The sequence below is a fragment of the Canis aureus genome, chromosome 15 (assembly GCF_053574225.1).
Source record: "Canis aureus isolate CA01 chromosome 15, VMU_Caureus_v.1.0, whole genome shotgun sequence".
Classification (NCBI taxonomy): domain Eukaryota; kingdom Metazoa; phylum Chordata; class Mammalia; order Carnivora; family Canidae; genus Canis; species Canis aureus.
Window position 1 is genome coordinate 12,238,050 of NC_135625.1, and position 22,708 is coordinate 12,260,757.

General features: G+C 39.8%; 2 protein-coding genes across 10 annotated transcripts in view; one reads left to right on the forward strand and one right to left on the reverse strand.

Moving 5' to 3' along the window:
- WDR17 (WD repeat domain 17) overlaps positions 1-16,954 on the forward strand; it is a 118,250-nt gene extending 101,296 nt beyond the window's left edge. For 6 of the 8 annotated variants that reach the window (XM_077848593.1, XM_077848597.1, XM_077848596.1 and 3 more), the window contains one exon: positions 1,747-6,644. In XM_077848593.1, coding sequence (XP_077704719.1) covers positions 1,747-1,866 — 120 coding nt within the window. In that variant the 3' untranslated portion in view covers positions 1,867-6,644. Of the gene's footprint in view, positions 1-1,746; positions 6,645-8,018; positions 8,769-15,437; positions 15,527-15,881 lie in introns of those variants that run through there. The other 2 variants (XR_013352617.1, XM_077848595.1) reach the window with 2 other exon arrangements.
- SPATA4 (spermatogenesis associated 4) lies at positions 6,418-18,669 on the reverse strand. Of its 2 annotated transcripts, none has more exons than XM_077848601.1 (6): positions 18,426-18,669; positions 17,522-17,651; positions 17,029-17,147; positions 16,692-16,912; positions 9,506-9,625; positions 6,418-6,644 (listed from the first exon to the last, which is right to left on the reverse strand). In XM_077848601.1, exons 1-6 carry the CDS (start codon positions 18,641-18,643, stop codon positions 6,541-6,543), a joined length of 912 nt encoding a protein of 303 aa, XP_077704727.1. In that variant the 5' UTR covers positions 18,644-18,669; the 3' UTR covers positions 6,418-6,540. The 2 variants fall into 2 exon arrangements, with proteins under 2 accessions (XP_077704727.1, XP_077704728.1); XM_077848602.1 differs by having other exon boundaries at positions 18,522-18,658.
- Between the last annotated feature and the right edge of the window lie 4,039 nt (positions 18,670-22,708).

Below are 22,708 nucleotides of genomic sequence, written 5' to 3' on the forward strand. Positions count from 1 at the left end.
ACCACTTCCCAGAAAAGGGTGAATTCACATTTTACACACTTGATTTTTATGTTTCTACATGGAATGTGACTAATTACACTTCTTATACTGACATGCCAGGCCAGTGGAAACAGCTATTCTGGGGATAACCACTTAAATGAAATAGCTTGCAGTTAATGTAAACCCGAGACATAGCTTGACTTGGTGCTAGAAATACACTAATATAGTCCAAATAAACTAATATGGTCCAGAAAAGAGTTAGGACACTTAGTTATCCACTTATGTTCAGAGACAAAGAATCAAAGCAGTACATTCAATAATATACAGTTAAGAGCAGAAAACATCCTGTGGTTTTTAGAATTTATCTCCAGTGCTGCTTGCGGCCCCCGCTGAGCCGTTCCTAGTACTTCCTTCTCATTCCTCATGTGCCCTCCGGTTTCTCTTCTCCTCTTCTGGTTCCTTTACTCTGTCTGCAGTTGCGGTGACCTAACAGACCTCTGCACCCAAACCCGCAATAGGAAAGGTGCTACACGGGTGGCTCAGCAGTTTAGTGCTGCCTTTAGCCCAGGGCGTGATCTTGGAGACCCGGGATCGAGTCCTGCATCAGGCTCCCTGTTTCTCCCTCTGCCTGGGTCTCTGCCTCTCTCTCTCTCTCTGTCTCTCATGAATAAATAAATAAAATCTTTAAAAAAAAAAAAAAGGAAAGGGCCTACTATCATATACAACTCATATAGCTGGGGTTCTTCCCTCCCAGCATCTTTCTCTTTAAACAGAAAATTAGTGTTCTGTGAAATTTCAAGTACCTATGAGTAGGAAACAGTCCACTTCATATGATGGGTTTTCCAGTGTCAAGAAATGATTTATTAACAACAGGCTGTGTCATTTGAAATCATGATAAAAAATCTGATAACGTTAGAAAATAAGAAGATGAGTTTTTTAGTCCATTTCATGTTTTTGAAATCAGGCTTTTCTTTCTGACAGCTGGGAGAAATAGATTAAAAGGCTTGTTTTGCATTTGGTTCTTCAGAATGATCCTTGACATACAAAGTACCTGATGTAACTCAATCAAAAATCTGGTGGTACATTGTATGATTGACATTGTTTTAAATTATGTGCACACATACACAGCAATATATATTTCATCTTTTTTTTAAAGATTTTATTTATTCATGACAGAGAGAGAGAGAGAGGTAGAGACACAGGCAGAGGGAGAAGCAGGCTCCATGCAGGGAACCCGACGCGGGACTCGATCCTGGGTCTCCAGGATCACGCCCTCTGCTGAAGGCGGCGCCAAACCGCTGGGCCCCCGTGGCTGCCCTATTTTTCATCTTCTAGAGAGCAGTTGCAGAGCTTCTGGCTTAAATCATTTCCCCAGCTATCTGATAGAGGCTCTATGGTTAAAATAGTAAAGTGTATTTAATTCTATGCTAGGCATAGATACCTTTATAAAATGTTAACTTTGTATTAATTAATGGATTAGCAATACCTTTGCCATTGGTAGCACTACTGTACTCAAAGAATTCAGATTATGAAACCAAATTCTATTTTAAAAGACATTGGGGCAAAATGTTAACATATCTAAATTTTTTTCTATATTTGGTAGCAGTTCAAAAAATCTGATTTTTCTCATATATTAAAATTTCCTATTACCATTGTCTAAATATTGCCAATGTCTTTACTATTATTATTAAAGGGATTCTGTTTCTGTAGGTTTAAAGCATGTTGCAAATTTATAATCCCATCTTCTCTTTCCTCAACTCTGCACAGGGCCCTGTATTTTTCCTTGAAGATGGGAAATCCACTATCTCATTGAATGACGCTTTGATGTGGGCAAAGGTGAACCCGTTCTCACCTTTAGGGACTGGAATACGACTCAACCCATTTTGACAGAAAAGTTTCTCCTTGTTTAATTGTTTTTTAAAGACCTTTTGTGGGTTAGTATTACCTTCGCCTTTGCTGTCCAAGAGCCAGAGGTTGAGGGGAGAAGGGGAAGGTGGGGGAATAAGAGTTGACTTTATAAATTAACTTCAAAAAAATAAAGTATTTATATAATTTCAAGGAAAACTAGATGTGTCCTTTATAAAATAGAATAGCCATATTTGGGAGAAAGATAAAAGAAGAATCTAAAAGAGCATATATAAGCTTCACAAAGGTACCAAAGTTTCATTAAAAAGTACCAAAATAGGGATCCCTGGGTGGCGCAGCGGTTTGGCGCCTGCCTTTGGCCCGGGGCGCGATCCTGGAGACCCAGGATCGAATCCCACATTGGGCTCCCAGTGCATGGAGCCTGCTTCTCCCTCTGCCTGTGTCTCTGCCTCTCTCTCTCTCTCTCTCTCTCTCTCTGTGACTATCATAAATAAATAAAAAAATTAAAAAAAAATAAAAAAATAAATAAATTTATTAAAAAAAAAAAGTACCAAAATATTATATTGTTGAAACACTGAAACATAGAAAATAATGCAACACCTTGAATAGTGCTTGACATTGAATGAGTATTTAATGACTATTGGAATGACTGAGTGTTCTTGAGCTACCAGAATATAAGGCATGTATGACGATCTTCAAGTTAACAAACACCCATACTGTCCTCCATAAAGTATATAGTAAATCAGTAGTTTCAGTTCATATTTAATAAAAGTTTCCAGTTTAACATCTGTCAACACATGGATACACAGTCAAAATACTTCTGAGTTTTATTTTTTAAAGGAAAACGTTGCCAAGTTTTTTAGCTGAAATTAAATGTCCAATTATAAAGGAATAGGTTATATAACCATAACAGACATTAAAATGTAAAAACACAAATGCAGTTAAATCTGTATGGGAATTTACATTTGATGATAATTGACTATTTTAAAAGATATTTAGTGTGTTTGGATATTAGTTTTGATTAATGTATTTAATATTTACAGTTATTTCTATTCAACTTATATGAACTAACATAATTTATCTGATAAAATTAGCTTCAAGTAAATTTCTAGAACTATATTGAAATTTGGAGTATATTATAAATTCAAATTTTTAAAATGTTAATTAAAAGAGTAAAAATATTTTTAAAAAAAGCCTGAGGCATGACTGCAAGTATTTCAATTGTACTAGAATTCGGACTTTGTGGTCTATAAAATTAATGTGTTACTGGGCAGAACAGTACTTTGGTACTCAAGCTGTTTTACAGAATTTATAATGTTTTTGTTTAAAGAGTCAGGAGCTCATATAATTGAAGTAATTGTGGTTTATATTATCTTTAAACTTGTTGCATTTAAAATAATTTTAAAATTTTCTTAAACAAGCTTCTTAAAACAGAAAACAGTATATATTATATATATATCTATTGTGTTGATGGGCTCTAACTCTTCAAAAATACATTACAGCCTAAAATCTATTTTATAAAAAAAAAATTTAGTTAACATTATAGAAGAGAATGTATGTGACGTGTCAATAGTGTGAAGTATTTTTTTAATCCTTAGTGATATGCGTAACTCAGATTTTTTTAGAGGAGGAGGATTTTTAATTAGCACATATGTAGTAAAAACCTTTTCACTTAAAAATAGCTGTTGAAATCCTATTTTAGTTCTCTTTATTTTGTTTTAAAATAGATTAAGAAGCCTATCTTTTGTTCTTTACTTTAAAAGATCTGTTGAGCTTAAATTATACATCTATAAATGATTGTTTCCTTCTTTTGCATTTTAAATGAATGTGGGAAAATATTTTATGTATAAACCATGAAAAACTCAAATAACTTTTTAGCACATGAAGACCATAGAGGAGTAACCCAATTTGTCTAAAATCTAAATTGGATTGATTCAAATATAATTGTTATTCTTTGACTTCTACAGTGTTCTATACCTTACTATTAACTATAACTATTGATTCTTCATAGAACTATAAGTGTTATTTGACCATGTCAGTCTGCATCTATTGTGCCTTAATATGGAAAACAAAGCAATTTTTTAAAATTTATAAAAGGTTTTCCCATAGTTAGATTTCCTATGCATGAAAACCCAAACAAATAATATGAACTTATTTTACTACTAGAAGAGCTTTATATTACTAATAATGTGGACAAATTATTTTGCAAGTTTAAATATGCTTTTATGAAAGAAGTCTCATTAGACAGTGGTTTTAAAAGGATTGGAAAAATATTTTGCCTATAAAAATTACCGGGTAGTTAACAAAATTGCAACATCAAAATGAGTTATATCTTGTGAAAATATGATTTTTATGTCAATCAAATTTTTATTTATTTATTTATTTATTTATTTATTTATTTATTTATTTATTTAATTTATTATATTTCCATGAAATCATCCAGAGGTATTCAGGAACATGGTTGCATTAAAGCAATGACTTGTGTTTTGTTTTCTTTAGAATAGGAAAATTGACACTTTTTCAGTCTTAAGTCAAAAGACATTCTGATTATAGTAAAAACCTCACCATTTGTTTGTAAAATCTAAGGTTTCTTATATGGTGTAGCAGTGATACAGAACATATCATCATAGTTAGCTCTATTAACAAGTGTTTATTATACCATATCTTTGACACATTTATTCCTGAATAACTGAAAAAAGTACTTTTATGCTACATTTAAATACCATAGGACTGTGCTTAATATGGCATATAGTTCTCTATCTAGATTTTTATGTATATAGGTATGAATGCATTTCAGGTCCCTTACATTTCAGTAACTACTACATTAAAACCAAATATGACAGAGTTAACTGCTAAGCTGAGCATCAGTCATGTCTCCAAAACCACCTTTGAGAGAACGTTGTTTCTCCATAAGTGCTGGGTCAGAGTCATCAGAGCTCTGAAGGGCTGAGCTGGCCACCTGGGTTATTACCTTATTTGGGATCCTAGAAGAATCACTTTGGACTGTTGAGGAGGATGATTCTCCACTTGTAGGAAACACTGACTACAATAAACTCCCGAATTAGTATAAAAGGGAAAAAGCTTATTAATGAATACAAAGAGTGTATCACAGAGGCTTCCATTCCGTGATAAGTGTTCTACTGATTGATTGAAAACTTCCTCCTGTAAGAGCTGCTGTAGCTCCTAGGAAAGCTGCTTGGCTCCTTCCGCCAAGGATCCGCTGTGAAGCAATGGCATTCCCAAGATACAGCTGTAGTGTTGGCCTCTCTTAACACAACTCATCTTCAAGAAGCTCTTGAAGTCACCTACTTTGACTATACTTGCATCCTTCACTTATTCACTATGAAATGAAACTTGTAAGACTACTTCATATTTTCCACAGCTCTCCCTAGGCCCCACGGGAGTGTTGGGAACTTACCATAGTCAGGCCATGAGCAATTAGCTTTTTCAGGAGATTGAACATGCAGTCAAGAGAGGAATAAAGAAACTTTTTATATGACTGTTTACCCAAATCTAATCCTCTTCCCTGGATCTTTTCCCCAGCCAATGTTCAGAAGACTGGTTTCTATAACCTTTTCCTAAGGTTTCCCATATGTTATGGGTTGGAGATTATTCTCATAATTTTCTACTTTAGATTAGTCCCATTAGAATGCAAGGTAACAGACAAATGACCTATATAGCTGGTTAAGACACGCATTTAAACTGGACCCTTTACCTCAGATATAACTAGATTCTAAACACACTCCCAAGAAGTAATCCTATTTCATTAGGGCTCTCTTTACTTCCTTTCATGAAATATTACCTGCCAAGAATGTGAAATTAAATATGGAAGTCTCGGGAGGTAGAAATTCCAATAAAGCCAAGCCTTCAAAAATGCAGAACAATTGACTGAGTACGTGCGTGTCATGGGATTCAGCATTAGTAATACTCAGCTCGCAAGTCTCAGAAGAGGCTGTTCACAAAATAGCATAAAAACATGAATAATTCCAGTTGAAGAAAAATTTCCAAATGTGAATGTAAAATTATAAGAAAGTATGAAGGATAATTAATCTTTCAAGATAGCAGCTGTTTTGGTTTCCCTCCAATAAAAGTGGCGGCAACCAGTAGAAATTTTTTAATTGAACTAAATGGCTTGCTAAACAGAACCAAATTCCAAGTGAAGCACAATTTTCCTTTCCCACAACTCAGTATCAACTGGAGGGACACCTGTTTTTTTAAGAAATGTTTCAAGTCAGGCTATTTATGGGGGTGGACAAGGTTCTCTGTGGGCCAATGTATAATAATAATCATTCAGAATACATTTATTATGAATGCATGTGATGTGTGAATATGTATCAGGCCAAGTAGAAGAAATTTTCATTTCTAATGAGGACAGCCTATTACAAAGTAGATTCACCATTCCTACAGAATTCACGAGAAATAACTTATCTACTTGTCATGGTGAGTTATGTTTAACTGTATCTTTAAAATTATTCTTGCTCATTCTGTGCTGTTTGATTTTGTATTTTTAACAGTATCTGACACAGTTTAATAAATGGTTCTTGAATTGAAAAACCATGTTCTTCAGCCCAATTATGGATGAGACACTACTTTAATTTACTTATAAGTCCAAGACTAGGTTAATTATATCCCTTTAGTACAGCGGGAGATGATGGCATCACTTCTTCAAAGCCATTAGACGGGTGCTTTCCAAGGTTACTTTTCCTTGTTTCTGATAGATTTCATAGATTCAAAAGAACATTTTCCAGCTTGCTTCACAGAAATTTCTTTAAGTGGATTGCCGCCAGTACCTGTGTTTCCTGGAATATTTAAGTAACATTAAAATCAGTTTGTGGAAAAAAAAAATCAGTTTGTGGTTATTAAATATTTGCACAACGATCAATGTTTCTAATACGTCAAACATGCAGAACGATTTGCAACAGGCTGAGCACAGGCTCATCTAAATGCCTGGTAAACAGAATATTTAAAGCATGTGTTATAGTAGCCATAAATAAAAAACCTGAATGTCACCCACTTCCAAAAGTCATTAGCAGTGCCTAAAATATCCAGGGCTTATTTTGGTGTATCTGATACTGAATATGACTCAATTATTTTTAGATGTTGCTTCAGAAAGCAGCTGAGGCAACAGTGCCTGATTCTCACAGTGCTTGGATTTGGCGAATACACATAATTCATAGTTGAGTTTCTGGAACTCTGCACTGAAGCATCCAAGCTGCCCAGACTCTTCGGGTTACTGAGTTCTAACGAGAGGAGCCAGTGACAGTTGAGAAATCGATTTTCCCCTGGCCCATTAGTTTGCTAGATGCTAGGAGTGGGTAAACAAATGGAGGAACTTAAGTGTTAATGAAAAAAACAAAGGTAATGACCCATCCTACAATTAATTTTCACCCACCGTATCTGATAATTAGAAGCTTTTCAGGTGAACGGCCTCTTGGTTTCAGTGCCAGTACGTGCAGCGCAATCTTAGTAAAATTGGGCCCAGATTCCGCGATCTAGGTCTGATTCGCCTCCTCCCCTTAACCCTCAAGTTATGTTAGTTGACCTGAACTTATCACTCTACTCTTCTACTAGAAACAACCAAAAAGGAATGCCTTGAACAAATTTGGGAAGAAAATAAAATTTAGCAAAAGAGCTCTCATCCATATAATCAGCAAAGTCAGCTTCACACCATTCATTCCTTTCCATTCTGCCTAGATTAAGAGAATCCAAGTATCTAGAATAGAATTGAGAGAAGTAAAAAAGATAAAAGTCTGTTTCTTCACAACCTGATCTGCCCTGAGAACTCCCATGGCCCATCGTCCACTTAGAAAAGGATAGAAAAAGACCACTGAAGCGAGAGGGACTCATAAAAAGAGAGCATTGAGAGAATAAAATGGGGGAGAAGTTATTTATAGCCATTGATACATGATTAAAATTGCAAAAGCAGGAATCTAGTTGGAGTTCTGATCTGAAATAATGATAGCATTATTTTTCTAAAAAAAAAAAATACCTCCTTTGTGGCCTTGAGATTTTTCTGAAAAGATAACAGAAAGGAGGATTGCTCTTTAGCAATTCAAGTATCATAGGCATCATTTTTTTCAAATACGGACACTTAGCATGGACACCTAGCATGTTCCGTAGGCTGGAAGGGAGCCTTACTGTGACTCATTCATCCTTCTGCCTTTCCATTGCAGGTCAGAGCCAGTGGTCCTGTGCTGCCCGTCCCCAGTCAGGTCCAGGTAGCCTTCAGGGGAGAGAGGCAAGGGAACCAAGGCTCCCCCCGACTCAGCCTCAGCCTGGCTGCGGCTCCCACCCTTCTGGAGCCTTCACTGCAGGCGCCACTCCTGGAAGGAGCTTGAGGCGGGTTGAAGGAGAGGATGTGTGCCCAGAATCCGAAGGTGAAACTGTGGATACATACTTCTGTCTCATAGAAACGCCATCACTCAATTCTTTTGGGTTCTCTTGAGTACCATGCCTCGGGCATGTGAGGAGCTAAAGAGGTTTTAGTGAACTGGCCTATGTCTACACATTAAAAAGTGAGTTCTGAGAAAAGGTAGTTTTAGTAGGTCATTAACAAAACACAACTAAATGATCATGATGTGTGATCAAAGTGTTTGGAAAACATTCTGTACCCCTCCTCTTTAATATTTACAATGCATATTAGCATATTCAATCCTAAGTTTATAGGAAGGAGTCTGTTGACCTGCTTTTCCAGACCTTATGTAAACAAAGACCATTTGTTCTCCCATGAAGTCCCTTAACACGTTAGAAGACATGCCCCGTCGCATAGGTCACCAAATATTTTCCATCAAAGTCTTGACAGTAGATATTTTAGGCTTTGTGGTCAGTTTGTCATGTAAAATATGGACAGCCAGTTACATTTGCATTTCAGATAAACAACAAATAATTTTTAATAAAAAGATGTCCTCAACCTGTCCCCCAAATTATTAGCTGTATTGGTTATATTTGTTATTTTTCACTAAATCTAGACCCTCGCTTTGTGGGCAAGGACAGTGACTGCCCCTGTTGTTGGAGCGCAAAAGCAGCCATAGACAAGGCATGGAGAACAGGCCTGGCTATGTGCCAGTATGACTTTATTTATGGACGGGAAAATTTGAATTTCATATAGTGTTCATGAGTCAGGAAGTATCATTTCTCTTTTGATACATTTTGTTTTCAACCATTTAAGAATGTGAAAGCCATTCTTAACTTGCAGGCTATATAAAACCGGGCAGGAGACTGACTTTGGCTGGTGGCCTGTAGCTTGCTATGCTGTAAATGCTTTCTGAACTACCAGGATTTAAACAAGTGGCTTCTTGTGGGTACAACCAACTGGAAAATTTAGGTATGCCAGTGTCAATATCTGCCTGAGGACGGATTCAGCACCCACTGTTAGAGAACTGGGCTTTGAGCTCTGCTGCTGAGCTCCATCTGCTTCAGACTCACCTACTTTAAAGAGAAATCAAGAGTTGAAATGGTCCCTTTAGTAGGAGGCAGGGCACCAGATGACCAGTACTTAGCAGACCACAGGGCCCTTCCACCTATGAAAAGCCTACCAACATACCAATCTAATACACAGTTTTAGACCGAATGCCTAGATCAACATTTTATTAAAGAAACAAATAGAAACAAAAAAATCCACTTAACAAGTAAAAATAAAACAACAACAATAACAACTCACTTAAAACAGGAGGAGCAACTCTTTCCCTTGAAATCGGGGAATTATATTTGCACCTGGAGACTTGTTTGGGAAGATGATCAAGAGTAATTTCTCCCACTGTTGGTTTGACCTCAAACCATTCTACAAAACATGAATACAGAAACTCTTTGTTAAAAATTCACCATGGCCATTGCCAAAATAAGACAAGTTAGGCAAATTCCTTAGGCATCTCTTTCATCATATTCTAAGAGTGGTGTGAATATGAAGGTTCTTAACCCTCTCCCCACACCTCTGATGCACAAAATGTTTGCTTTAAAAAGTTAAAGACAACATCTTTATGTTCCTATTACTTTTTTAATAAGTTTTTATTCGAGGGCACCTGGGTGGCTCAATCGGTTAAGAGTCTGCCTTCAACTCAGGTCATGATCCCGGGATCCTGGGATCGAGCCCCGAGTCGGAGTCCCTCCTCAGCAGGGGGTCTGCTTCTCCCTCTGTCTCTGTCTGCTCCCCCCCACGCTTGTTCTCTCTCTCTCTCTCTCTCTCTGTTAAATTAATAAAATTTTTCTAAAAATTAGTTTTTATTCAATAATAATATGTATACAGAAAGATGAACAAATCATGTGTTTACAGCCTGATGAATTTTTAGAATGAATACACCTGGGGGACCCATCACCCAGATCAAGAGATAGTAATATATCACTAGTACCCCCAAATCCCCTGGTTATCTCTCCCATACAGTACCCTAAAAAGAAAACACTGTATTGACTTCTGTTGTCAATGACTTTTTTAATAGTTAGATGACTTTTTTAATAGTTCATGTATTTCTTATATTTCATATAAACATACAGGATTTCTTTCATTTTTCAAATATATTTCTAGTATAAAAATAGTGACTTAAAATTATTCCCATGTTTCCCATATTTCTCATTAGATCTATAAACTGTCACGCCTGGGCATTAGTTTCCCTGTGCTTCTAAAGATCACTTACCCCTCCTCTGCAGCTCAGCCTTCACTGAGGCTTGAAGAAGAGTCTAAGGTAATTTCTATTCATGAGTCAGACCCTGGTAATGCTATATACAGTTCTGGTCGGTAGCATTCTCAGAACTATAATTATCACAGTCAATTACTTTGGCTGAGCTTAAAATCAGTCTCAAAAATCAAGGCTGGTGATAATAGAACACTGTTCAAGAATCTGCAGGGTTGAGATGATCTGTGGCTAAAGAGAAATTGTGTTCAAAGGAAGATGATAGAGGTTAGCTTTGCAGAAAGATGGACTTTTGAATAGAAGATTAAATAGAATTGTTTTGTTTTAGAAATCCCAAGTAGCACCAATGAGGAGCAGAAATGGTGAGATTGACTAAATGTAAGCAAACAAGTATAAAAAAAATTGTCTGATTTGTGGTATCAGCAAAAGAACTTGAGAGAACTAAAATGCTGAAGTGTGGTAGGGGGCTGGCAAGGAGTTGTCAGTGTCATAGTGTTCTAGGGTCCTTATTGTTGGAGAAAGAAAGTGAAGACACTAGTTTTAGATTAGGGTAAAAATGCGTGTTAACATTTCTAGGGTAGCACTGAAAAGAGTACAGATTTTAAATTTTCCAAATTCGTTGGTTGGTGGGGGGTAGAGGTCATAAAATTCAATCCAAAAGAAAAAATAAGTGAGACAACAACAAGAAAGAGGAAAACAAAGACCATAAAATAATATGCTAGGTGTGAATGCAAACATAACAGTAGGCAGTACTGCTGAATTCATGACAATAAAAATCACAGTGAATGAAATAGCAAAGGTCCATGAATAGGATACTTCAGAGAATTGCAGGGCTTGCTAATTTACCATGTACCAGCACTTAACTATGAAGCAATAGTAACTAAGACAGTGTGGGTGTTGATGTTGCACATGGGCAAAGTCAGCTAGAGCCCAGAAACAGGCCCATATATACACAGAAACTGGAAACATTTGAGACACGAGATTATTACAAGTGAGATTATTACAAGTCGGTGAACAAAAAGAACAGATGGTTCAAGAAATGGTTCTGGGACAATTGGTTCTCCATTTCAGTTGCAGACAAATTAAGATCTTAAAGGTTAGAGACTAACCCCTTACCAGATCTGTGCTTTGCAAACATTTTTCCCCCATTGTATAGGTTCCCTTCTCCCTCTTGTTCCTTTTCTGTGGGGAAGCATTTTAGTTTGATACAATCCCACATGTTTGTTTTTGCTTTTGTGGCCTGTGCTTTTGATGTCATTTCAAAAAAAAAAAAAAAAAGAAAGAAAGAAAAGAAAAATCATTGCCAATGCCAATGTCCAGGAAGTTTTTTCCTCTGTTCTCTTCTAGTAGTTTTATGGTTTCAGGTTTTATGTTGAAGACCTGTTCTGGCCTTTATGTTGAGGTGTGAGATGAGGATCCAATCTTATTCTTCTGCAAGTGGATATCCAGTTATCTCAATGTGATTTATTGAGGAGATTATCTTTTCCCCATTGTGTGTTCTTGGCGTCTTTATTGAAGATCAAATATCTGTAAATGCATGGATTTATTTCTGGACTTGCTCTTCTGTTTCTTTGGCCTGTATGTCTGTTTTTATGCCAGTACCTTACTGTTTTAATTACAATAGCTTTGTTTTATAGTTTGAAATCGGGAAGTGTGATGTCTCCAGCTCTATTTGTCTTTCTCAGGGTTGCTTTAGCTTCTCAGGTTCTTTTGTGGTTCCATATGAATTCAGGATCGTTTTTTCTATTTCTATAAAGACTACCATTGAAATTTTGCAAGTTTGCAGTGAATCTATAGATCAATTAAGTAGCATAGATATTTTAACAATATTAATTCTTCTAATCCGTGAACGTGGGATGCCTTTCTGTTTATCTGTGTTTTCTTTTTATTTCCTTCATCAGTGTTTTATAATTTACAATGTATAAGGGAGTAATATCCAAAACATGTAAGGAACTCATACAACTCAAGAGCAAACAAAACAAATAACCCAACTAAAAACTGGGCAAAGGACCAGAGCAGATGTTTCTCAAAATTAGAGACACAAGAGTGCCTGTCTGGCTCAGTCAGTGGAGCATGCAACTCTTGATCTTGGGGTGTGAATTTGAGCCCCACGTTGGGTTTAGATACTACCTAAAAATAAAATCCTATAACAGATAAGATATACAAATGGCCAACAGGTATATAAACAGGTACTCAATATCACTACTCATGATCACTAATCAGGGAGATGCAACCAAAACCACAATAACGTATCAGAATACACCTGCTAGAATAGCTAATTGTCAAAAAGTACAAAATATTTAAAAGTGTTGGTGAGAATGTGGAAGGAAAGAGAACCCTTCTACACTGTTGGTGGAATGCAAATTGGCACAGTCATTATGGAAAACAGTATAGAGATTCTCCCCAAATTTAAAAATAGTCCTACCATATGATCCAGCAATACCACTTCTGGGTATGTATCCAAAATAAATGAAATCAGTATTCCAAAGAGGTATCTGCACCCCCATGTTCATTGCAGTATTACTTACAATAGCTAAAGATATGGAGATGTCCATAAATGTCCAAAATGTGTGAATGTATAAAGAAAATGTGATATGTATATTTACACACACACAATGGAATATTAATCAACCTTTATGCTAAGTGAAATATGCCAGACATGGAAAAACAAATACTGCATGATTTCACATCTAGGTGGAAGTCATGAAGTAAAGAGTAGAATGGTAATGTCCAGGGATTGGGGGTGGGGGGAACATGGGGAGATGCTGATCAAAGGTATGCAAGATGGACAAATTATGCAGGTCTAATACATAGCAGGGTGACTATAGTTGATAGTGTATCATGTACTTGAAATTTGATCTTAAGCATATTCACCATACAAAGTAAACAAGCAAGGAAAAACAAGAAGCAAAGAAAGAAAATGGCAATCATGTGAGGAGATGGATGTGTTTGATTGTAGTGATCATTACACAACGTATATGTACATCCAAGGGTACATCAAGCTGTACCCTTAAATATATATGATTTCTATTTGTAATTTATAACTCAATAAAGTTGAAAATTTTTTAAAAGTGAAAGGCTAACATAGCAACGTTTTCCTAGATATGTCTCCTCAAACAAGGGAAATAAAAATGAAAATAAACTCTTAGAACTACATCAAAATAAAAAGCTTCTGCACAGTGAAAGAAACAATCAACAAAACTAAAAGGCAACCAATGGAATGGGAGAAGATGTTTGCAAATGATCTATCTGATAAAGGGTTAGTATCCAAAAAATATAAAGAACTTCTACAACTCAACACCCCCCAAAACAAATAATCCAATTTAAAAAAAGGCAGAAGACATAAACAGACATGTCTCCAAAGAAGTCATCCAGCTGGCCAACAGATATATGAAAAGATGCTCAACATCACTCATCATCAGGGAAATGCAAATCGAAACTACAGTGAGCTATCAGCTCACACTTGTCAGAATAGCTAAAATCAGTAACACAAGAAACAAGTGTTGGCGAGCATCTGGAGCAAAAGGAAGCTTCTAACACTCTTGGTGGGAATGCAAACTGGTGCAGCCACTGTGGAAAAGAGTATGGAGGTTCCTCAAAAACAGGGCTACCCTATAATCCGGTAATCACACTCTGGGGTATTTACCCAAAGAATACAAAACCACTAATTCAAGGAGATTAATGTACCCCTATGATTATTGCAGGATTATTTATTATAGCTAAACTGTGGAAACATCCCAAGTGTCCATCGAAAGATGAATAAGGAAGATGTATATACACGCAATGGGATTTTACTCAACCTTTAAGAAAGCATGAAATCTTGCCATTTGCAACAATGTGGATAGGGCTAGAGAGTATCATGCTAAGCGAAATAAGTCAGAAAAAGACAAATACCACATGATTTTGCTCATATGTGGAATTTAAGAAACAAAAATGGGCAAAGGAAAAAAGACAAACTGAGGAACAGACTCTTAACTTTAGAGAACAAACTGAAGGTTACCAGAGGGAGGTGGATGGGTGGTGGAGTGGGGGGATGGTGGTGAGTGTGGGATGGCCGGGACAAGGTGATGGGGCTTGAGGAGTGCACTTGTGATGAGCACCGGATGTCGTATGGAGGTGTTGAATGACTATAATGTACACCTGAAATTAATATAACACTGTATGTAGGTTAACTCTACTGGAATTAAAATTTTAAAGATGAAAGTGAGAGGCTAAACTTTAGTCAATTTAAATATAGGAGAATATTTCTATAACCCCATGATGCCAACAGTAATGACTATGAAGTTTGTATTTGCTTTTCATTTCTTCCATAACAAATTACCATAAATTTGGCGACGTATGAGCAACAGTGATTTTTATCCCACAGTACAGAAGTCTGAGGGCTTCTTTTTAGAGTCTCGACACTGGGCTGAAATCAAGGTGTTGGCAGGGCGGCATTCCTTCTGGAAGCCCTGGAGATCAGTCTTCTCCTGTGCTCATTCAGGTTTTTGGCAGAATTTGGTTCCTTGCACTTCCAGGTCCAAAGTCTCTATTTTGCTGCTGGCTGTCTCTGCAGTTGTTCTTTCCTCCTTGAGGCCATGCCCATACCTTCCTGTGCTCTCCGAATGGCCCCTGCAGCCATGGCAGGTGGAGGCCTTCTCACACTTCAGATCATTTCTACTTCAACTTCTGCTGCGTTGCTCTGATTCCACTTGGAGAAAGATCTCTGCTTTTAAGTGTTCATGTGATTAGACTGGACCCACCCGAATAATCCAGCATTAACTCCCTACTTCAAGGTTTGCAACTTCTGCAAGGCCTCTTTTGCCATATAATGCAGCATGTTCACAGGTTCCAGGGATTAGGGCACAAACAACAATGGGGACAATCTGCCTACTACAAAGATTGATACAATCTAAATTAAGAAATATATATGAATGGAATTAAGAAGAAAAGTTGCATGCATAAACTTTTTTTTTTTTTTACATCAAGGAAATTATAAACAAAGGCAGCAGGACAATAATCTCTCTCAGAGGGAAGTATGGAGAATGCAGGAAGAAGGACACCAGCAGAATGGAAAGGTATTGTTCATGTGCCGCTTCAGAGACTACATAGGGACAAAAAAATGTTTATTCATTGTCTTCTTGAAATTACACATTCGCATTATATGCATGCATGACAAAAATCAGAGCAAAAGTTTAACATTTAAATACACAAAAGAATTTGAATATAAAATTCCACAACAGGATTAGTAACTTCAATTCTTTCTCTACTCATGAATTCATGAATAGAGCCAGAGATGAGAGCAAATCAAGGAAGAGACACAAAAAATGATAGGCAATGGAAGACAAACAGAGTAAGAGAGGACAAAACCCAAAATATCCAACTCACAGTTTGAAGGGGAAGTTACAGTTAGCTGCTCTCCTTTCCTTCCAGACTAGAGAGAAAAATGGCTCTTTTCGGCAGAAAACTGAGTTTCAAGAGAGAGAAATCCTAAGGACTACAGTGGCCTCATTCTTTAGTGGTCCGGGTGCCATGGCCATGACAAAGTCGCTAAGTGAATCAATGACTATAAAATTCCAAGACATGAGTGGTGTCCTGAGTAAGTGTGAGAAAAGTAAAACCAAAGGAGAGAAAGTTCACTTACTTTGTTTGTCATCTGTTGGGACTCTGACGGCAAATGCTGTGGATGCTTTGAGAATTATTTCAGTGGTGCCTCTGGAAAGTTGCCACAGGTTGCCCCAATCTGCCTCACCTTACCCAGTCTCCATATGGAGCCTGCTACAGAATGGGGGACACTGGACATACTCTAGAGAGCATCTAGAGTGAATCACAGGAATCCAGCTTTTCCTGAAGCATCCTGACGAACTCTGAAGGGGTCCCATCTCTTTAGTAGCTTGAGATGAGATGTGACATTTATTTCCCACAAAATTTTATGTGAACATACGCACTAACATTTTTTCTTAAAAAAATGCTCATGTGATTGAGTATTAATACAATAAAAAGTACTAATACACTAAGTTAGGCTATGCTTGCATTTGAAAAGACTATTACATAAACCACTCCAGTGATGATAAATCACTCCACTGTCACCATAAGAGAACTACTTTCCCTTTAAACCAGTGACAGAAAAAAGCAGAAATGGGCCAGACGATGGCCAGCGTTTCCTTCATCTGCACTCAAGTATGGCCTCATTCACTTGGGAAGAACTCAATCGACTATTTCCAAGGAAAAAGGAAAACTTACTTGGATTCAACTTTCTGCTTAATTTTCTTTGCAACATCTGTAAAAGTAGGAGGAACTCTACTTTAAGCTCGTTGCTGAGCATGTTGGGATTGCTTATTAATTCTGACAACCTAATGTTATCTTTAATCAACTTTGAAGCTGTCGACCTGGGAACCAGGGGCAAACGCATCTGGTAACTGTAGTCTGTGAAATTCACGAGGTCGTCCTGGATACTTTTAATTCTGGAAATAAAAAAAATAAAATAAAATAGTGTTGACAAGCCACATGGTAGTAATGAGACCCATCGTATTCAATTTTCCCGTTGGGTTGTGTCACTAGGCAATTCCAGAGGACTTACTCTCTATGTGTTAACAAAGTATAAACCTCTTGGACCAGGATTTCTGGTACTCCGGCTTTGCAGTGAATTGTCCCGTGGATTAGCTCTTTAGGTAGTTTAAATTTTTTTCTTGCCAGGAACTTTAATAGTAGAAAGAAAGAATTTTCATTATATTCTTATAATGAATATATGATGTTCTAGACACATGTCCAATTATGAATTCACCTTAATCCCCTGTTGTCTCTCAACTAAATTGTGTGTGTAACATGTTAATTATTAAGATATTGTTCTTCAATGAGAAAACCAATTATTCCATCCCACTCCAATTTGAAATGAGTGTGCCCGGGTTCATAAGGGACTTGTGACAAACTTTCACAACATTCTTTTCAACACAGGGAAACTGAGGCCAGCTCAGTAGCACAGCCGTCCAGGCTGGCGCAGGTAGCCCAGACTTCAGGAGTACACCTTCAAAAACACCTATTTCTTAACAAAGCGTCACTGAGCGCTAATTTACCTTCTCCAACTGAGCCCAGTTATCCAACTTGACCTTCAAAGAAGTTCCGTTTTCAAAAGATGACAGTTTAAGCTCCCTGGGGTAGTAAGCAGTGAATATTTCTGCAATCAGGAAACCATTGGAAAAATCCCTGGTCCATACGTCACATTAAGGAAATGAAATAAAATGTAGTTACTTTTGCAGTTGTGATAGGTTATGGTCAACCAACACCGATTGAATATTCCATACTGACAGCAAATCACTCATAAAATTAATTTTGTGGGATCATCGCCCTGAGGAAGACTTGCCACGGGACATGATTTTGATTAGGTTAGATGCACAGCAAAGGCTTGGGTGTTCTGTTTACGAACCCACACTCTTAATTTGTATCGAATTGCGTTTTAACACCATCCCCAGCGGATTCCCAGGCACATTGAAAAGTTCAGGCACGTGTTTACCAAGGAAGATTGAAATCAGTAAACCAGAGGCCTTGGCTGCAAAACACGTCATCGCCTTCACGTGCAGGGAAGGTAGCTCGCATTCCCGGAGCAGATATGCAGCCTGGCAGGCTCAGGGCGGCTGCAGTGGGGCGGCACCTTTTTTCAGTCCCTGATGGAAAAAAACTAGATGCCTTCCGGAGGGTAAACTGATCCCCACGAGTATGTATTTGATGTCCAGGGTCTCTAAAGGAAGAGCCTTGCGTTTGCAAGGTTTTGCAGTCCCGGGCATTCTATATGAGCTCACGTCTACGGGGTAAGGACTGAGTGGGTAAGTACGGGGGGGGGGGGGGGGGGCTCGGGGACGGGGTGTTTGCGTGTGCGCCCAGCCCGCGGGGTCTGGCGGGAAACCTGCACCGGGCGGGCCGGTAGGCGAGGGGGCGGCCCCGGGATGCTCGGCCGGCGCCCGCCCAGCCTCGCTCCTGCACCTGCTGACGTTCCTGGGGAAGAAGGTGAGATCCAGGCCCTGGAGCCAGCGCAGGACCGAGCGGGACAGGCGGGAGCTCTTCGGTGGAGGCGGATACACCAGACATTTCCTAGGCTTCCCCCGGGCTGGGGCTGCTCGCTGCGGTGAAAGTGACGCTGACGCGGGGAGGGCTGCCGCCCGCAGTGTCACAGGCCCTGTTCTCCGGCCGGCGGCAGCCATGGCGCTTTCTGGGTTTCTATGGCAGCATCTGCGGCGGGGCGGAGCCTGTGGGGCGGGGCGGGGCCTGTGGGGCGGGGCGGAGCCTGTGGGCGGGGCGGAGCCTGTGGGGGCGGGGCCTCAGCGAAGGGAGCGAGACCTCGTGGGCGGGGCGGAGCCTGTGGGGCGGGGGTGGGGCAGAGCCTGTGGGGGCGGGGCCTCAGCGAAGGGAGCGAGACGTCGAGACGTCGTGGGCGGGGCGGAGCCTGGGGCGGGGGCGGAGCCTGTGGGGAGGGGCGGAGCCTGTGGGGGCGGGGTCTCAGCGAAGGGAGTGAGACCTCGTGGGCGGGGCGGAGCCTGTGGGGAGGGGCGGAGCCTGTGGGGGTGGAGCCTCAGCGAAGCCAGCAGGACCTCGTGGGCGGGGCAGAGCCTCAGATGGGCGGGGCCTGCGAGTGGGCGGGGCTTCAGCGGTGGTGGGGGCTCAGGGCCTCGAGGGTCCGCCAGTTTGGGGAGCTGCTTTGGGTTGGAGCACAGGATCCCTGACCTCATTGGGTGGACGCTTTCAATCCTAGTAGTAGTTGGCCTCACTTCTAACGAATTTAGAGCCTCCCTCCAAACCTCTGGCTCTTAGAAATTTACTTTTAAAATATTGTGGTTTCAGCCCAGCCAAAGTCCTCTTGGCAGTTCAACATTTTGAGGGTATGAGGAGTCTCCAGGAGATATGACAGTTTTTGTTTAGAAATTGGAAATAATAGAGTATTTGCTCCAAAACGCCAAAGAAAAAAATTTCGAAATTAAAATGAACGTCTAACGTCTGCAGACTTAACATGTTTCCTTAGTTATTACATTAAGCGTTCATGAAAGTTACGTAATATTCGAAAATAATTTGTAAGTTTTCGCATTTCACAAAGATGTCCTCGTATATAGGATTCATTCATTCAGCAATTATCTGGGTCCCTGGTAGGTGCCAGGCACTGACCTAATAGTCTTTTGGGATTTTTCAGTGAACGATGCAGAGGGGGAAAATGATTGCAGAGCCGGCATCGACAGTTATAAATTAAATATTTACACAATGAAGTGATTAAAATACTTTAAAAAGTTTCCAAAAAAAAGAAATCAGTGTGGCATATAGATACATATTATTATGCAAGATAAAATATGAGATCGTCATAGTGGAGCTATATAATATTTTGTTGAGTGTTTACTCATATACACATTTATTAATAAAGTAAACCAATATGAGCCTGTATATGGTTTGAAAGCAAAACAAAAATGAAATTAGGAAGGTGTTTTCTTTTTGCCCAATAAAGTCTTCTCATGAAGGATTCTTTGATTCTGTGAATCTTTTTGAGCAACCCTCCTGTGCTATGTTATGCACTAGATCTTCACTATCCAATATTGTAGCCACTAGCCACCTGTGGCTATTTAGATATAAATTTAAATAAAATAAAACGAGTAACACTGGCTACATTTCAACTGTTTAATACCCACATATGGCTAGTGACTACCTGTGTTGTACAGCAGGATGCAACACTGTGATGGCAGGAGGTTGTATTAGACCTCTGTGTACTAGATTATTTATTTATAGAAGGTACACAGATATAAATATCAGTAAAAATATCATGTACGCTGAAAAGCTCTGCCATGATAAAAATATATTAGTATTAGGGAGGAAGCAAATAATTTGGCCTAAGGGACTGTAGGAGTCCTTTCAGAGAAGGTGACCTTTGATTTGGATCTTATAAGGCAGTGTTTTAAATTGTTGATGACAGAGGCTTTGGAGCACCAGGTCTACTTTTTATTATTTATGTGACTGTGAGCGAGTTATATAACCATTTTTATTTGTAAAAGGAGGAAATAAATAGGGCTTACCTCAGAGGGTTGTTTTAAGGATTAAATAAACAAGTTAAATATGCAAAGATCCTAGAACAGCGGGCAGCACGTATCAAGTGCTTAGTTCCTATAAATTATTGTTTCTGAGACAATCGTGGAAATCTGTGGGATGAGGGGGACGGGGACCGTTCTGCACAGAGTGAGTACTGTGAGCAGAAGCACAGATGACATAACCTGTGACATGAGAAGGTTTTTTTTTTTTTTTTTTTTAATGAGTTTTGGGAAATAACTCATCATTAGGGTTAGAGAATGTAGGCTTCAGCATGAGTCCTAACCCAGGATTTAGGTTGTAACGGCTAAGGAGGTCGATTAGGGCTTGAGGCTTGCCAAGAATCAGAACTTTTGGGTAATAAATGTGCCAATTAGTAAGCAGGTACCTCTGTTTCAAACAGACTCTTCTGTATTGAACTTGTTGGAAGTCCAGGATGTGATTTCGCCTTTGCTAAAAGTTTTACTAAATTCTGACGATAGGGGGAGGTAGCGGGAGGCCAGGAGGGGCAGGGCAGGGAATGTGACCTGCTGTTCCCCTGCTGCTTGCGTGCACAAGGGTGTCACCAGGGCAACAAAGCCTAACCTGGCAAGGGCAGCCGGTTCCACTCTCCAACTTTTTTTTTTTTTTAGCTCCCCTGGAGACGATTTCATCATCCTCCCTTGGGTGTTTAGCAAGCACTGAGAAGTGGCCCTCCTTAAAGGGTCCCCGATTTTACTCTGGGACACCCCCCTCCGGGAGCTCCTGAAGAGTTGGCACCAGCTGTGTAGTGACTCTCCCCTTTCCGAAGTCCCTCTATAGAACTTTCCTCCAAATTCTAGGCTCTTCTAACCCTGGCTTCTTCAATCTGCTCCCTAGCAGTGGCAGTTGATTCCCGAATCATCTATTTCTGATAGTTTGACGGTTGCAGTGTTAGTTGTTCCCTTGTCCGGATCTGTTCCCCCATTTCCTTCTATTCAGTTCGTGTTGGTTAATTAGTGGAGTTACTTCTGTCTCCCTGCCCGGGCCAGGTGCGACACTGCCTCACAGGAGGAGTGATGCTTCCCTCTGCCACCAGCTGGCCTGCGTCTGCCTAAGGCAGCCGAGGAACCTGCTAGTGCTGCTCTCTGCTCACCAGGTCCAGGCAGCAAGCTGTCACCAGTAGAGCGGGCCGTGGGCTGTTCTGCGGGGTGTGAAGACCCTCGGCCACCTCTGCTGATCGTGTGGCAGAGGCAGGAAAAGCACCTTGACCCAAGGCGAGATCATGAATGTGCACTACTGGGCCTGCTCAGTAAAGGCGGGCCGCTTTTGGTGGTTCTTGCAGGTTGTTTGAGGGCGGGAAGGTACTTTCCAGATCAGGAGCCGCATATCAATTGCTAGGGACTGGGGCGATTATTCCAGTAAAGATACTTCAAATGGAAAAGCAGCTCTAATTGGAGTAACAGCCTGATAAAGTTTACAATCACTTATTGTCACCCTGTAAGGTCCACCCAACTTCCACACAGGCCAAACGACCATCAAAGTCAGTAGCTGGGGGCGCCTGGGTGGCTCAGTTAAGTGCCTTCAGCTCAGGTCCGGGGATCAAGCCCCACCCTCAGGTCTCCTGCTTCTTGGGGAGCCTGCTTCTCCCTCTGCCCTTGCTACTCCCCTTGCTTGTGCTCTCTCTCTCTCTCTCTCTCTGTCAAATAAATAAAATCTTCAAAAGAAAAAGTCAGTAGTTGTTTCTGACTTATCACCTATCAAGAGAAAATTCAGAGAGCTTTACTTGATATAAACATTTTGTTGAACAGGAAACAACCTGTTCTCAAACAGGGAGACTTGCAACTGAAAGTGGAAGAGTCATTTTTAAGCTCCTGGATGGAGGGAAAACGGTAGCGGATGGAGGGAAAAAGGTAGCGGATGGAGGAGGTTGTGTTCCAGGCAGAGGGAACAAGGTTTGCAAAGGCAAGGAGGCCAGATGAGTTCAGGGAGAATCAAGCCTGTTTTTTGTTTTTTAACTCAATTTGCCAACATATAGTATAGCACCCAGTGCTCATCTCATCAAGTGCCCCCCTCAGTGCCCGTCACCCAGTTACCCCATTTCCCTGCACACCTCCCCTCCCACAACCCTTTGTTTCTCAGAGTCAGGAATCGCTCATGGTTTGTCTCCCTCTCTAATTTTCCCCAGTCCCCCTCCTTTCCCTTATAATCCCTTCCACTATTTCCTATAGTCCACGTATGAGTGAAAC

Coding starts and splice junctions, on each gene's coding strand:
- SPATA4 (XM_077848601.1), bottom strand. CDS start 18,643: ATGGCTGCCGCCGGCCGGAGAACAGGGCCTGTGACACTGCGGGCGGCA. Junction 16,913..17,028: donor ACTTTGTTAACACATAGAGA/GTAAGTCCTCTG, acceptor TTTTATTTCCAG/AATTAAAAGTATCCAGGACG. Junction 9,626..16,691: donor AAGCAGAAAGTTGAATCCAA/GTAAGTTTTCCT, acceptor CATGTTTTGTAG/AATGGTTTGAGGTCAAACCA.